The 16,373-nt window shown below is 35.1% G+C and overlaps 2 protein-coding genes across 5 annotated transcripts; one reads left to right on the top strand and one right to left on the bottom strand.

Moving 5' to 3' along the window:
• Positions 1-459: 459 nt before the first annotated feature.
• Polr3E (RNA polymerase III subunit E) lies at positions 460-11,541 on the bottom strand. 2 transcript variants are annotated; one of them, XM_019055439.2, is made up of 10 exons: positions 11,353-11,541; positions 10,331-10,432; positions 8,943-9,094; positions 7,005-7,198; positions 5,605-5,789; positions 4,680-4,887; positions 3,985-4,089; positions 3,138-3,238; positions 1,817-1,980; positions 460-777 (listed from the first exon to the last, which is right to left on the bottom strand). In XM_019055439.2, the coding sequence occupies exons 1-10, from the start codon at positions 11,386-11,388 to the stop codon at positions 480-482; spliced, it is 1,545 nt and encodes a 514-aa protein (XP_018910984.1). In that variant the 5' UTR covers positions 11,389-11,541; the 3' UTR covers positions 460-479. The 2 variants fall into 2 exon arrangements, with proteins under 2 accessions (XP_018910984.1, XP_072152196.1); XM_072296095.1 differs by lacking the exon at positions 11,353-11,541 and adding an exon at positions 11,049-11,099.
• Positions 11,542-11,582: 41 nt separating this feature from the next.
• On the top strand, positions 11,583-16,346 carry Sirt4 (Sirtuin 4). Of its 3 annotated transcripts, none has more exons than XM_019055442.2 (4): positions 11,583-11,658; positions 12,135-12,377; positions 13,553-13,871; positions 14,957-16,346. In XM_019055442.2, the coding sequence occupies exons 2-4, from the start codon at positions 12,205-12,207 to the stop codon at positions 15,302-15,304; spliced, it is 840 nt and encodes a 279-aa protein (XP_018910987.2). In that variant the 5' UTR covers positions 11,583-11,658; positions 12,135-12,204; the 3' UTR covers positions 15,305-16,346. The 3 variants fall into 3 exon arrangements, with proteins under 3 accessions (XP_018910987.2, XP_018910986.2, XP_072152198.1); XM_072296097.1 differs by lacking the exon at positions 11,583-11,658 and adding an exon at positions 11,673-11,689; XM_019055441.2 differs by having other exon boundaries at positions 11,649-12,377.
• Positions 16,347-16,373: the final 27 nt, after the last annotated feature.

Raw genomic sequence — 16,373 nt, 5'->3', positions numbered from 1 at the left:
ATTCAAAATCTTATACAGTTGACAAAAATCAGTGATTTCCTCACCGAAATTAGTGACGTTTCAAATTACATAACTTTTTCAGTATACACTTTTGTGAATTTTTTGTAACTGTTTTTCTCTGTGCCATAAATGTAAATCATTGCATCTTCTCTAAAAAATGTAATTAGAAGTTCGTTGGTTTTACCATTAGCAGATGATAGTCAAGGTTTTAAGCCTCTCGTTGGGTTTCTTTTTTGCCGTAAAATATTTCAGCAAACTGCTGAAATTGCCATCATGTAGGATTAAAAAACTAGTTTTTAATTTCGGTAAGTAGATGAATTCAACTAAAGCTGAAAGGACTTGCTCAGAAGGACGAAACCTTAAGATTGTCATCTCCGCTTACGTGATCTTGGAAAAAATTACCTCCAATTTGGAATTGGAACAAGAAATTGTTATAAGAATTAGAGAGTTAGACGGATATTCAGTTTATAAAAGAAACATCATTTATTAGACAACTTGTATGAGGGAACATTTGAATCTACTTCACTTAATGATAAGTCTCTTTTCCTCTCTCGTTTTTTGGGTGATGATTTAACAACGGGTGAATCTTCTTTATCAGAACCGCTAATTGAGTCAACTCGCGACCTGGAATTCTTCCTAGGTCGTGAAGATGTAGATGAGTTGGACGATTTTCGCTGGCGTGTAGGAGATGCTGTTAGATCTGACTTGAAACTTTGCAATAACTGTTTCAGTTTCACATCCCACCACATTTTTTGGCGCTCCACAGTCTCATGAAAGCTGAAACATAGGTTAAACCAAAAATTAAAACGGTTTAAGGACTATAAGAACTGATTCATACTGATCAATAAGTCCTGATTTAAAATTAGTTTCAGAAACTATGTAGATGCAAAAGAAATTTGGTCACTTACAGAGCAGTCAATGACCTTGTCAATACTAGTGAGATAAAATATTCAAAAAATCTGTTTCCTTTCCTGATGATAAAATCCACTTAGAAAATTTAAAAAGAAAATATGTACATCAATTATGAACAGAAATGTAGTTATTTGCTTCTTAAAATATACTAAAAAGTGTGAACATATTTTAGAGAGGACTGGTGTCAAAAGTAAGACGTTGAATGAAGAAAAGACACTTCAAGGGAAACCTTGTTTTGAGAAGTAAACGATTGAAAGTTGGAATGTTGTTCCTGTCAACATGTTTGGCCAGATGTTGTACAATTATTTTTTGATCAAAATATAAATCCTACGAAAGTCATTAATATGTAATAAAATTAATAAATAATTGAAACTGAAATGAATAATTAAAGCTGCTGGATGAAGTGCCCTTTATACATAAATAGGGACAAGTTATACAGAATAGTTTGATCTCATAGTTCATTTTTAACTTTCTTCAGACGTATCGTGTCCTTTTACATACTTGGACGTGATTACAGTATGTATGCTCCTTCTTTCATGCTTTAACCCATAACTGCAACTGTTTCGGCACTAATTTTGAACGGATTGATATTTGTAATTAATCATAAAGAAATGGCGAACTTCATCAAAACATCTGCAACTACAGTGGATGATGAACTTTTGATCTTCTAAGTAAAATCAGAGAATTTGTGGTCAATAATTGGTCACAATCACATTTAGAAGCGCAGCAATGCCTGGCTCCCGGCATTGTATTTCTAACAATATTTTCATAATATATTTTGGCCTGCAACTAACTAAAAAAAAAGTACACAAATGTTACTGATCTAAAGGCCTTCTGTTTACTTGAGAGGATACGTCAGAAAAAGAGGAGGTATATTGTAAATAAGGCAAATTTTCAATCTCACCTTTCCATAAAGCTGACGTCAGGAGGTAAAAGCAACTCCCAACCTTTGTGCACTCTGAATCTTGCTATTGATGTGAGTATCGATTTTAATTCATCTGGAGGAAGTTTTACTTTTTCTGTGATGTCTTTCCTACTTACATACTCATTGACAGTAAACAGATAAAGCTGAGGAAAGAAAAACATCGATTAAGCTACTAACACTTGGATAGTTTTACTGAACATAAAGAAAATTAAAAAAATGAATGCATGTGGAAGGGTTGATCAGCGAGCAAGTTTCCCTTTGCTTTTTCTTGAGCATAATTGATTTTATAGTCTGCGACCTCGAAATGTGGCGGCTAAGGGGCAGAGCCAGATGAACAGCTCTAAGTATCTTCTAGGAATTCATTGGCTTCGGCAAGCCCGGGTCCTTTGTGCGTTCCTATGTACCAGACCTACGTTTCAACCCTCAAACAATAGATCGAATTGCTCACCCAATTCTGCCCCTCAGCCATCACTTTTCAAGTTGTAGATGATGATAAAAAATTCAAATATACCACTTACAAGCGTATACACTGAAAGTTTCAATAATGAATTGGTTTTTGTTTTTAAGCCAACAATAGAATTTCCCGATGACAGTATTGTAGTTTCATGATTACAAGCTTTCTTCAGTAGACTACATCAAGCTTCTAAAAATATTGAGGAAATATCTCGAAGTTCACCCGCAAAGTTTCTGTTATTGAATGTCAAGCAGAAGTCCTTAGAAAAAGTCTCTGCATGAAATATTTGGAAAAGCTTTAACAAAAAACATTTCTTGAGATTTTTATTCACAAGACCTTAAGGCGAACATTGAGATATTTCCTCAACAGCGAGCGAGGCTCGCCTCAAATTTGCACAGTGCTTGCCACAGACTCGAGGAGGAAAGCCTGGCAAAATGACATTCCAAGCTTATTAAAGCTTCATCCAGAAATAACAAAAAAATGATTTTGCAAAAAACAAAAAAGCTGTTAATTGAGAGTAGAAATTCTAACTGTCAATCCAAAAATGAAATCGAAACACTTGGGAATTCAGGTAAGTGACTGATTTAATGGACAATGCATCTATTTTTGTAAATATGTGCTAAAAGGGAGAGTAAGTATTACTTATTATCATTCTGATATTTACAGAGTCTCAATTATTACTTATATTTTAGGAGAATGTTTAGAGCTGCCACCTTCATGAACAAGAGTTATCTTTCATGATAAATTCTTGTCAGTAATTATGTGTTTGAAAAGTTTATTAGAAAACAGCAAAAATTAAGACATCTTTTCACAGTTTTTCGCTTAAAAAAAAATTAGTCAACTCACGATATAGTCACGAGCTCTGGCCATAATTTCATTAGGAACGCCAGAGTGAGAGCTCACACTACCTTTTGGGTATACAAGATCACTCCTGACCACCCAGTTACCTGAAAGCATATGAATTGAGAGTGAATATTCATTACTCCGATAGATAAAAACCTGTGAGTCTAAACTGATAAAACTAGACTAAATTCAAATAATCGAACCCTACAGAGCCTTGCTCTAGGCTTGTAGTGGGAACAAGGTCAAGTCAAATCAAAGCTGTCTGCGGCTCCCAAATTTCAGCCGTTTTCATTAGGCTTTTGTGTTTTGTTGGTTATTCTTCATAACTCTCGAACTGTTTGTTTCCCCGGAACCCAGAACCCTTCAGTTAAAAGCAGAATAAGACAGGCAATTTAAAAAACCTATTTTGGTTCAGATCATAAATTAATATCTTTATGATATCTTTGTCTGAAAAAAATTATTCTTTTCAAAACCTGAAAAACTGTATGAAATATGGCCTGAAAATAAAATGTTGAGATTTTTTCTTCAAGAATTTGAAGGTATACAATTTTAGACTATTCTTATTGAAAATCGGTCTTGAAATCTTTTCTTCGTTTGAGAAATATTTAAGTACTAATTTTCCACCTCTGACCCTCCTTCCCACCCCAGGCATCCCGGCAAAATTTTTAGGGGGTCTGGTTTGGAAAAATAACAATTCAAGTATGAGAAATCAACAGTGTGAAGGAAATCTAAGGGGGAAATGTTTTTTTTTTTTTTTTTTTTTTTTTTTTTGCATCAAGCTCTTTCTATTTGCAGTAAGGAGCGGTTGAGATGGACCTATTTTTGCACTATAATGTAAAGAAATTCTTACCTTGTACTAATACACTGACTTGTTGCAAACTGCGTAAAAGCTTCGCAGTGTCATCTTTGTGGACACATAATAAACTTGCTAACTGTTTAACAGTAATAATTCGCACTGAAAAAAACAAAAATAAACAGCATTAGAGTATCGACTATCATGCTGTCATTAATGAGGCTCAAAACTACTTCAGCTAACATTACACTGGTCATGATGAGGACCACACAAGATTGAAAAGTTGAGGATTAAAAGTTCGACCGAATTTGAAGATTCTGTAAACTTGATAAAACTAAATTCTAAACTAAAATCGGTTTTGGTTTACTATCCCCCCGAAACAGAGTCAACACTAACTTTCAATTGTTAGCACTTACTTTGTAAGCCCAATGTTTTTATTAATATGGCTGTCACCTAAAAAGTTTTGCAGCCACTACTAGGATGATGAAAACTTGACCAGCTATTGGCGCTATCAGTTTAACAATTCATGTTACGACTTATCAACTTCAGTTTATTTTTTCATTTTAATTTGCTTTTTTTGGATGATTTTAGTCCCAAAACAACCCTTGGGTTAAAAATGGCTATTGGTATGTAATCTTTAGAGTAGCAACCAGATTTTTTTAAAAAACAATGGGCTCAAAAGGAAGGGCTAGTGATGAGCTTGGCTCCTATTAGAAGTGCCTTAAACGAAACTAAATTTATTCCTACTTTACCATCTTTAATGACTATTTCAACTTGCTCTGCAAGTGACTTTGTTTTGATGATGTTGAGAGACATGACATTAGAGGGCAGATCTGGTAACTGTACACTTTCATCCACTTTCATTACTGGCGCCAATGTGTCCAAATATTGTGATATTGATAGACAAAGAGTATTGACTGCATCTTCTTGTGAAGATCCTGATAATTTATTTCTTTCTACCTGCAACAATTTTGTTGAAAGTAAGGAAAAGTAAATAATAATGCGATTAAATAAGATCATAAAATAATCGTTCAAACCTATCAAACAAAAAACACTATTACACTTACAGCCCACAAAATGTCATGGCTACAGCAAACATAAACAAGAACTGTCCTTTTCCCTTCTTTGTTGTTCTCTTACTATTCTAATCATTTAGGCAGTCATCAAATTTGTGCAACACTATCAAAAGGTGCAAAAATTAAATAATCCTTAATCTTAAAACTTGCTTGCTGCTCAGACTCTTTCTTGCAACACGCCTGGCCAGGAATTTCTGGGCTTCCCTTGCTTGTGACCTGTTTGACAGTTAGACCATGGATCATCTGAATCCAATCCATCGAATACATACTTTCTCATTGAACCCGATTCTCATTTTCGAGGCTCACCAAACAGATTGTTGGTGCTCACTGGGATCATTGATGAGATCCAACTTGTGCCTGCAGTGAATCTGACAGGAGGCTCTGATTTCGCGAAATTTTTCTTCATTAATAATGAATATGTGTACATGAAAGTCACATGCACGGAATTGATTTATTTGATGACTACCAATTTTTCAATGAGAAAAAAAAATATTTATAATCCCACATTATTAAAGGAATACTGTTTATTGACACGGCTTAGTTTATAAGAAGATAATGAGTTGCTATGGTAGAAACTAATTTTTTTTCTACTTGAGCTTACCTCAGCTAGTCTACTATTTTTATCATGGAATTTGGTCGTATACCATGCTTCTTCTGCACTTTTAGCGGTGAAATAATTATAGGACCTTTCTCTGGCACGCTTCATTCGTTCATTTTCACGCCTGGCAAACTTTACAGTAACTTGTTGTGCCTGAGGCTCGTCATCTTCAGTCCCTGAGAGTATTGCTGAAAGAAAAATTCCAAGTCAGAAGTTTTCAAATTTATACACGTCTCACACCTTGTTCATGCTTGTTCATCTATCTCTTATCAGTGAGCCAGGGTTTGATAAAAAATTGAGATTTTCCATTTATGTCTGATTAGCTGGGAGTAGGCAACAGGGCTAAATAATGGGACAAATAACCCTCGAAATCAGGGAGTCCGATTTCTTTTCAGCTAAGCCCAGAGTGGAAAAAGAACTGAAAAATGAAAATCTCTGAATGATAGCTTAAATTACAGCTGAGGATGCACGGAATTCGACAGTTTTATTTTGGTTCTCTAGCACTAACAATTTGCAAAAAAATCAACAGGAGACCTTAATTTCTGGGTGACCCTCGTACTTACACCTCGTAGCTTCAAATTAGAATGGGTCTGTTGCATGCAAGAGATGCAGCCAAATAAATATTCTCTTCAAAGGTAAAATCGCACGAAAATCACATTGCGCACGTAATAAAAGTCTGAAATCTATTCCTTAATGCGCAATCTGTGTAGTTTGTAACGCGCTTTTTCAAGTTCCCCCTCGTCTGCGGGCAGTTCTTCTCAGTCAATGTCAACCATGTTTAAACAGGCATAGGAGTAAGAAAAACTAGCTTGAAGAGACAAAGATTTTACTAACTTTTTCTATTGTGTGATTTTAATCATTTCCGAGCGATTGTTTCCTTTTTTTCTGTATTTTGCAAAAACCAGAGTTTTGTATCAATTGAAATCTTACGCATGGAGGGTTTGAAAAGTTCATGAAGTTGTTTGTTTATTCAGGTTAGGTCTCTCTCCTAGCAACTCTGACAGCCAGTCAACAAGAAAAACTGCCGACAAACGCAATAAATTTGAAAAATCATGTTACAAACTACAAAGATAGCACATAGTGGAGTGGGTTTCAGACGTTTTTTATGTGCCCCGCATGATTTTTCGGTAAATTTATTCTTGGAAAATGTATTTAGTTGGCTGTACCTCTTGCATACAACAGACTCATTGTATGTAAAACAAATTTTTTTTTTTATCAATCCAATGGCATTAATTGTCCTTCAAACATCACGGAAAGAATTGCAAATGATGTAAAGCCTGAGCTGGGAATTGAAAGTACTGGATTGGTCATGTTCTGGTGCTGTTACTTTGAATACATGTGAAAAGTTAAATAATATCAAGTTTACTAAGTTACAGTCTAATATATTCATAATTTAACCTTACAATCATTTGACTCTTGATTTGTTTCCTTGACCTTCTTGTCTGCTTTGTCATAATGCTGAAAAGAGGGCTGCAAGCTGATAATGCCAGTGACCGGGGAAACGAATAGTTTATTATCCTCCAAAAATCCGACAGCATAATTCTTCGTATTTTGCAACATACGCTGTGATTGCAGAACAACTTTGTCCATGTGTCCGCTGCACAAATGAGACATTAAAAGAAGTTTATTTAGCATGAAGATTCGAAAACACATTGACACATGAATAGAGGCATCTGAAGCCCATACAAATAGGTTGTCTTAGAATTTCTCAGACTGATGCTGCTATTTTGGGACTAAGATAGCTTTTAAGCTGATCTTTGTCTCATTTAAAAGCTTACATTATTTATTCATGCCTGGACGACTAAAACCAAAAGCATCCCTTTTGTCCAAAAATTGACAAAATTATTCCGTTTGAAGGGAGAAAGTTAAGTAACTTATGCTTAAAGCAAGGAACTTTTTTCTCATCAAAAAGTAAAATCATCGACATTCACCATCACTTTTGTTAATGATGTCAGCCTGTCATTTGAAGTATCCATTTTTATGACCAAAGCATTTATACATCCTGCCATTTTTCCATTAGCATCATTCAAAATTCTCCTTTTAGAATCTTATTTTCAGATATTTTGAATTGTTTCACCTAGTTGAGAGTTTCAGTTGCTGAAAGCATTACCACATACAGTAATGAATATCATGATGCTGTTCTTTCAATGTTTCCTTCATTACAAATAGAAAATGTGTTTTAAAAACACTCACACAAATTAAGGGCGCCTTCCTAACTACATGCATGAAAAATTGGGAGGGTGCCTGTGGGCTAAAACATTTCAGACTGCACTTGCTTGCTTCTTTTTGCCATCATTACTATGGTTACTACATGGGTCTGGTGTAGACTACACACCACTACCTAGTTGATTGTAATGTTGGAATGTATTTTTGCTCTATAAATTTAATTGGAAAAACTTATATGACTTTTGGCACTTGAATCATAAAAACTGTCAAACTTCAGCAGCAATTTTACTCCTGCCGTTCAAACCTCACAAGTTGATCAAATTTTGAGCAAATGAGATGTATTTGGTCTCGGTTGATCAGGAATGATGTGTATGCTTTAAAATGGGACCAAGATAATCTTAGTAGCGATCTCAGTTCAAGGATCACAGCCTGGAACTTATGGGATTTGCTATGTAGTGTCGTTAATTTTTGAATTGCTAGAAATTGCAAAATTCCATTTCCTTCCCTGGGTTAACATGCCTATCCTGCCTATACTTTCATGTAGGTTTTACTAAAAATCACGGATAGTAGTTTTAAAAATCTAGTTAGAATACCTTTTAAAATTTACTTAATTAATGGCAATAAATAATACACGGTATGGGTTTTCCTCCATTGAGGATCAGATAATACAGCTGACCAAGACAAGAACACCTTAAATCACAGCAAAAACAGCAATAAAAACAACGCTCAAGGTTTCAAGCGAGTCCTTTTCCCCTCGAGAAAGAGTGTCTACTTGTAACTCTTCATCTGAATTCCTTCCTTTTCCATTAAAGTTTTCTTGCTTTTTCCTTACTTCTCCCAAATTTTCTCTTTCTAGGGGTTCCCTACAATCCCTTTTTTTACTTGTCTTATCCTCACTTTTTCCTAGCACTAGATGCATTTAAAACTCTGATAAAGACCTCCTGGGGTTATTCGGTTCCATAATATAAATTCCTAAAGAACTACCTGAAAATCACCATCATGAAAAAGGTGAAAAAATGTAAGAATTATGATAATTTTGAGTAGATAAGGGATGAGACGGTGATTAAGCAAACACTATTTACTTCTTAAAATTCCTAAATTACTAGGATATCATGTAGATTGGAAGTGAAATTCAGTGAGGAAGCGGTGCATAAATTTGTAGCAAACATTAGTACCTGTTGAAAAACTGATTCTCACTAGCCTTATTACTTTTAGTTCCATCTACACTTGTTGCTATCATTTCACCTTTGCTTTGGTCGTAATGTACACTGTGTGTATCAAGTATTAATTCCATTCTCACCTCCTGATGAACTGGTTTCACACAAACCTAAAAATCAAATAAAAACCATAAGTAATGTCAATGCATAAATGTAGTGATGAGTCTACAAGCATTATTGCTGCCTTCTGTCAAAACTGAGAGAAGAATTGATTACTACAGCAAAATCTCTTAAAAATCATTGTTAAACTCTGAGCTTCACTCATCAGCACCAAACTTTAACTACCCAGGGAGCTTTGTCAATTTTTGAAGTTCCTGCTTCAGAGAGTATACAAAAATATGGGTTTCATTTGATACAGATGAATCTCTGAGATTTGACAACTGCACATGAGACCCAAGATAATAACCATTATAGGACCCACCTTTAACCTTCATTGAATAAGCAGTTGGAAAAAAAAAAAAATCCACATCTATACTTTTCAAGTTAGGTTTAATGACAGGTCGACAGCAAAACTACCAGACAACGTATATTGGTTTGCGCCGTTGCAGACTTCCTGTCATACTTTATTTTTGAAATGGAAAACTGCTCAACATCAACTCTTGAAAACTTCTGTATTTTCTCTTTCTGTGCAAAGGATACTCTAGAAAAATCTCAAGAAATGATGTTGATTTGTTTTCATTGAAAAGAATAAATTGAGAGCGGAGATTTTTAAACACTGCAAATGCGATACCTGGTCTGGTAGTTTCACCGTCGAGGTAGTATTTATAATGTTACGTTTCCAAGTAGAGGCTTCTTCATCGGACCATCGTTTCCTTGAGTTCTTGATTCTAGGAGGTTCATATGATCATATCAAATCAGATCTTGGGAAAAGCATACTTTCTGAAAAGAAAGCTCAAAAATGTCTGCGGAAATTGCATAAAATACTTATTACTTTAAAAATGGATTTTTACGCATTCTGTATTCTATCAGAAGCTCCTTATACCAATTTTTTACACTGGAATAATATTTTCATGGTTCATCTATTTATAGGTGTGACATGGTGCAAAAACCAGGTAGGTTTATTCATGCCTAGGCAAAGGTGATCTTGCTCAATTAGAAATGGACAGATCAAGATCTTTTTGAAAAAAACCACAATCCGCTAGATTCCTCTGTGCATATTGTGAAAACTGCCAGAAAGTTGCAATTTCCCTGTAACAAATACAATTCTTACCAGCAGCAACATAGAATGACAAGTGGTGATTATTGTAAATAAATGATGATGGGTTCCTCTTTTTCAGTGGCAGAATCTAACTTCAGGATCTATGGACCAACTAGAAAAGTAAATGTGAGCTGATAAATTTTCTCACCTTTGTAATATCTGAAGTGCAGTATCCATCTCCACAAGGTTTTGTAGGGTACTGATAGACGTAAAGCCTGTCTTGCAAGGCATTTGATAGGTATACAGGAATCTAAGTCAACACATAACGAGAAATAGTGAAATTAGGCATTGTCTCTGATGGTGATGGAGATCTGGTCAAATCCGTCTAATTTTAGAAACTTGATCTGTTGTCTTTAAAACATAGGTTCAACCATTTCAAGATATGTACCTTTGAAAAAATGCTTTTTAAGACATGACAAAAGCAGCATGCTGAGGCAGAAATTAGAAGTGAGTTAGTAAGATCATCCATGCTAGGGATGGACGCTTATAGAATTCGAATACAGTTATTCGAAACATTTCGATTGCAATTATATGAGAATCAAATCTTGCCATTCCGAATACTTCGCGAGCGAATATACCAATATTTTCGATTATTGTTTTGATTTTTTTGAACTGTGGAACGTGGTGCTGTTAATGATAGAGATAAATGACACTTTTAACTCAGACAGTCAGTCATTCCCGTGTGGAGTGGTGGACGAGTTTTAATTAGTAATGAGATTAACAATAGGGATGGACAGTTATCAAATTTGAATGCGTCCAATATTCACAACTTATTGATTGCGATTATTTGAAAAATTGAATCTTGCGATTTCGAATACTTTGGAAGCGAATATTCGAATGTGATGCAATTATCGCCGTGCCAATACCTATAATATTCAACCATCCCTAATCCGTGCGCACTAAGAACTGTATATGCACTGATTATTTAGATGACACATCCACTCAACGGTTGTAATCTGGGCAAATTTCACTCTGTGAAGTTTGAACGCCAGTTCAAGGAGTGCTGAGTGCCCATTGATAATGAGCCAGATTGTGTCGCTCATTAGCTTCGCATAAAGAGGAATGACAAAAAATGGTATTGCATCATGGCAAAAGAATATTCATCTACATGAAAAACACGATTTGAGATCTATTCATCGGTTACTCAGGAGAAAAACCAGCAAAACACACCTCTTTGATGACAGGGTCTTCATCACTTGTAGACATTATGGAACTTATAAAATAGTGAGAAGTGTGTGGTTTCGATTCGATGGAACCAGCTGCATGGAACTAACACTTCATTCACACTTTAAAAACTGACACATCACAGCGGACGAAATAATTTACTGTTGGTTCTAAAGGGATGATTGAAAGGACACTCTCGCAGATTTCGTGACGAAGAAGAACACCTTGTCATCCACACAGCGTGTATGGCGTGAATAACCTCAAAAAAAAAAAAAAAAAGAAGACAATAAGAACATAATGAACGAGTAACAAGTATACGAGGCAGCTTTTCCAGTCTATAAAAGTAATTGATGTTAATTTCAGTTTTTCTTCAATTGATCAAAGTGAAATTTAGCAGTTATTTACCTCAGTTTCAAGGCAATTTTAAGAACCAGAATTTGCCATGTACTCACACACCACACACATTTGACAACAAATTTTATCACTCATATCCTTTACAGCTTTTCTGCCAGAAATTTAATTAAAATCAATCAATTCTGCATTACAGATAATTTAAGGCTTACCAAGTTTCATTGATTTACTTTCAATATTTGTTAATGACTTGAGCTCGCATTTCATATGTGCCCTCTTCAATGGAGATGTAAATCGAATGAAGAGTCATCATTGACATTCTCAGGTACCTTCAATTGACGGCAACACATCATAATTTTTATCTGAAAGCTTAATTATTTCATAATGAAGACATTATGTAAAACTAAATACATCTCTGTCATTGAATCATTTATCAGTTTTACAAATAGGAAAATTACCACTTTTATTCCGAAACACAAACCACCCAACGATGATGACATTTTGAGAATGCAGAAATTTTTATTATGGCATAACAAAATAGTTGTGGTCACTGGTGCTGGCATATCTACAGAAAGTGGTATTCCTGACTACCGATCAGAGGGTGTTGGGCTGTACGCTCGCAGTAATTCGCGACCCATGAAAATTCAAGACTTCATCAAATCTGAGGACTCTCGCAAGAGGTAATATTACTTCAAAAGATTTATCATCTCTAGGTCACGAAACTAATTGACCTTGGAGCTATGACTCCACTTGAACTTTGTATGTCTATAACCAAAGGTATTCAAGAATTTTTTCATGAAAGTCAAGAAATTTTATTTCATTCAATGATTGGAACACCTTGAAATCTAGTCAGCATATCAATCCTCCTGAGAACCTGCCTAGTTTCTTATACTGAAGGTACTGAGGACTACTTTTTTTATTTTAGAGCAGCACTAAGTGCGCCAAAGGGGACCGGTGCTTTGTGCGCAACTTGAATTTTCATATAAGCCATTGGGGGCGGATGCCTCTGACTTTATGGAAAGAAGATTTTCAGATCTGACTACAAAATGATGAAAATTATTTGAAAGCTCTTGGAGACCTGAATCTTCAGAATGCTAAAAAATAATACTGATAGCACTTTAATGGGATACTTCAACTGCAACTGTGTGCCATGTTTTAATGTTTCTTGAAGTTGTTGCTGTGGCTTAATTTTTGTCATGAAACATCTCTAGGTAACAAATACTTACTGGCTCCTGTGGAAACCATTAAGATTTGTCTTTTTTCTCGATTTTGAGAAAACTCCGGAAAATAAGCATACGCCTCTCAATTTCAGGACAAAATAAAATGAAGAATTTCAATAGCAACTTACTTATTACAATGAGAATTTTTTTTTTTTTTTTCTTACTACTTCAAATAACCCACGAGGGCTAATCCTTGCGCTTCAGTTCCGTCCCCCTCCGTCCCTACAAGCAGTCCCAGGCAACCATTGTTTGAGACCCTCAAACTCGGATAATTGATAATAAGGGAACCAATTTTTATTTCCATAATAACTTTATAGGGGCCGTAAGTAGTTCATTTTCCTCTGACTGTCTTTTTCTTGTTCTCTTTCTTCCAAAGCTTTAATTGTGCTGTAAAATTCTGTAATATCCAGGTTTTTTTCTCATTTTCCACTCATTTCAGCCACGTACTTAGTTTTTTGTTATTTCTGATTAGCGCATATTTCTCTTTTATTATGATGAAACCTAGTAGCAGTCCTCCTTATCTAGCTTAAACTTAAGTCCAAGTAACTAATTTAAAATGTGATGTGTAATTTTAAATGAAAAAAAAAAAAAAAAAAATGTCCGATCTATAAAAGCTTTTCTGTTCGATTTGCCAGGTATTGGGCCCGGAATTATGTCGGATGGCCTCGATTTTCAGCCTTCCAGCCCAGTGCAACTCATTATGCTGTTCGAGATCTGGAATTGAAGCATAACAAGGTCACTTGTGTCGTAACACAAAATGTGGATCGATTGCATTCAAAAGCTGGAAGTAAAAAAGTAATTGAAATACATGGATCATCTTACGAAGTTATGTGCCTTAGTTGTGACTTCAGAATTGACCGCCAAGACTTTCAAGAGATTCTAACATCCCTTAATCCTACAATGACAGAAACATCAGATTGCATTCGGCCTGATGGAGATGTAGATCTCTCGGAGGTTTGTTAGATTTCATGATTTTTAAGTTCTTAACTATTACGGATTTTAGCAAAGATTTCCATGGGATGGAATTAAAATTGCCAGCTTCTGCAATACATTTCTAAGACTGACAGATTAACAGTTCAAAATTGCTCCTTCATCATTGCAAGTTTCTTTGCCAAATTTCAAGATGTTCCATCCACCATATTAAAGAATTTGTACAATTTTTTGAAAATGATACCAAAACTTGTTACAATATGGACACATTACATCAAAAGTTGACACAGAAACTTGATGTGGTATAAGGCGCATTTTTCATTCCTTGTGGCTCCATTCAAAACCTTTTTTCTATATTGGTACTATTATCAAATTTTCAGCTTATTTTTTTCAGCATTGAAGTAAGGAAAGATGGGATAAAATTACTTGACTCCTGTATCAGCCTGGGGCCCTGAGTACAGCACATGAGATCTGAGTCTGTTCCTAAAAGTGGAGCATTTAAATAGGAATGAAGGCACTTGATATTTATTCTGTAGGACAGGGGCCATTGAAATAGAACTTAAGAAAAATAAAAAAAACCAAAAGAAAGCAGTCCCTGTAAATCACAACGAGGGACCATTGCTTACAATTTGAATTAACACCAATATAAATTTAATATTCCTAGATGTGAGGATACTACTTTCTTTTCTTGTTGTGTTTTAAGAGAGATGCGTTTTATTTAAATCAACCAAAACTTTTTAAATTGTGCATCTTCTAAGCGCAAGTCAAGAGTGAAATCATCATTCAAACATTGACCATAAAGATGAAATCAATCTTTTAATTGACCCTCGTAAAATAAATCTTTTCTGATGCTAACACCATTGAGCCAGGTTTCGTACAAGCCCTGTAAATTGTTTAATATATTTGTACCTATTTGCAAATTTTTTCCTAAATCGTAAACAAAGTCGCGACCCATAACGTTTTTGTGGTTGGCACTGCACCTACTATCTGTTCTTTGAATCGGAGTATGACCTTTATGTCTTGTTGATTCTCATACTTTTTTGTTCATCTATTTTCAGAATTAGTGCAATGGTTGAATTTTGTTCATGCCAAACAATTATTTTTTGCAGGAGCAGTATCAGAGTTTCAAAGTGCCTCCATGTATGAAATGTGGGATTGGTGCCCTTAAACCAGACATTGTTTTCTTTGGTGACAATGTTCCTAAATTACGTGTGGAGAAAATCAGACAACAGGTGAACAATAGTGACTCATTACTGGTTTTAGGTACTTCATTGACTGTATTTTCTGGTTATAGGATAATACTTCAAGCTGTAGAACTGAAACGGCCAATTGTAATAGTGAACATTGGTGAAACTCGTGCTGATCCTCATGCAACTATAAAAATTGACTCTATGTGTGGTGATATTCTTCCTAGTGCTTTGAAATTTGATGTATTGGAAAATGGAAAATCATCATGAGGATTAATATTAAAGTTCTGGTTCCTTTTTTAAAGGACATGCTTGGAGTTTTTTGTTTGCTAAAAGAACCAACATTTTTGCACAAAATAGGCTAACATGGATTTTTCAACAATGAATTCATATGCATCTCGTCTAGTGGCCCTCTTGTGTCATTTAGTGCAGGTCTTTTTCGATTTATCAGATGGAACCATAGTTTTCATAAGGTTTGGGTTACTGCAAAAATGTTCAGTTTTTCTGAGCATAAGATTTGAAGTTCAGAATGACAGGTCTTGCCAGCATCAGCTGAGAAGCTGATGACTGAACCCTTTAGACATACCTTCACAACATTGAATAACTGTTGGAATTGTTCCTTGTCCAACATGATACTGAAGAAAATCGTTCAAAATATTTGTCGCCCCTGATGGGGTAGCCAAAAAGCCATGAAAAAAAGCCAGCAGCTCTCTATTCACCATACTTTTTTAAATTGATACAAAGGTACCCATTAGTAGATGGATTCTCTCATAGCTAAAAAAATGTCCTCCTATTGTCACCAGAAATGATAAGATATGTAATCTCTTAAGTTCCAAAAATGGATCCCATAAGAGAGTAGGTTCAAGTGAAATGACCTTGACGTCACTAATCATGAATAATCCCTCTCAGCAGTAGCGGATAACTACCTCGCACTTGTAGGTGTCCATTTCCATAAGAGAAACTGGGATCAATTTCTGGCCTTGAGTACAGTAAGTTTGGTAGTACAGCCCGATACATCGGACTTTTAAGGCTCCTTTTCAATTTTACACTTCCTACACGTTTGCTGCCAGAACTTATGAGTCTTAAAATTTAATACATCTGTTGTGTTCTTAAATTAATCATTGATTTCGGAGTTAGATTAAGAGGACAGCATGACATGGTGAAGTTTTTCAGAACTAGTGATGAAGATTCTCCTTAAGATACTGCATGTTAAATCTGTCCTTGAAAAAATACATTTTTCTTGTATTTGTTTCGTTTTGAATGTTGTTGTTGTTATTGTTGATTCTTATTAAAAAAAATTGTATAAGCGCAACTCACTGTTAATCATTCTCCTAGACAT

Source organism: Bemisia tabaci, chromosome 2, assembly GCF_918797505.1.
Source record: "Bemisia tabaci chromosome 2, PGI_BMITA_v3".
NCBI classification, from domain to species: domain Eukaryota; kingdom Metazoa; phylum Arthropoda; class Insecta; order Hemiptera; family Aleyrodidae; genus Bemisia; species Bemisia tabaci.
Note: the sequence above shows the minus strand (reverse complement) of the source record. Positions and strands in the feature narration are given on the sequence as shown.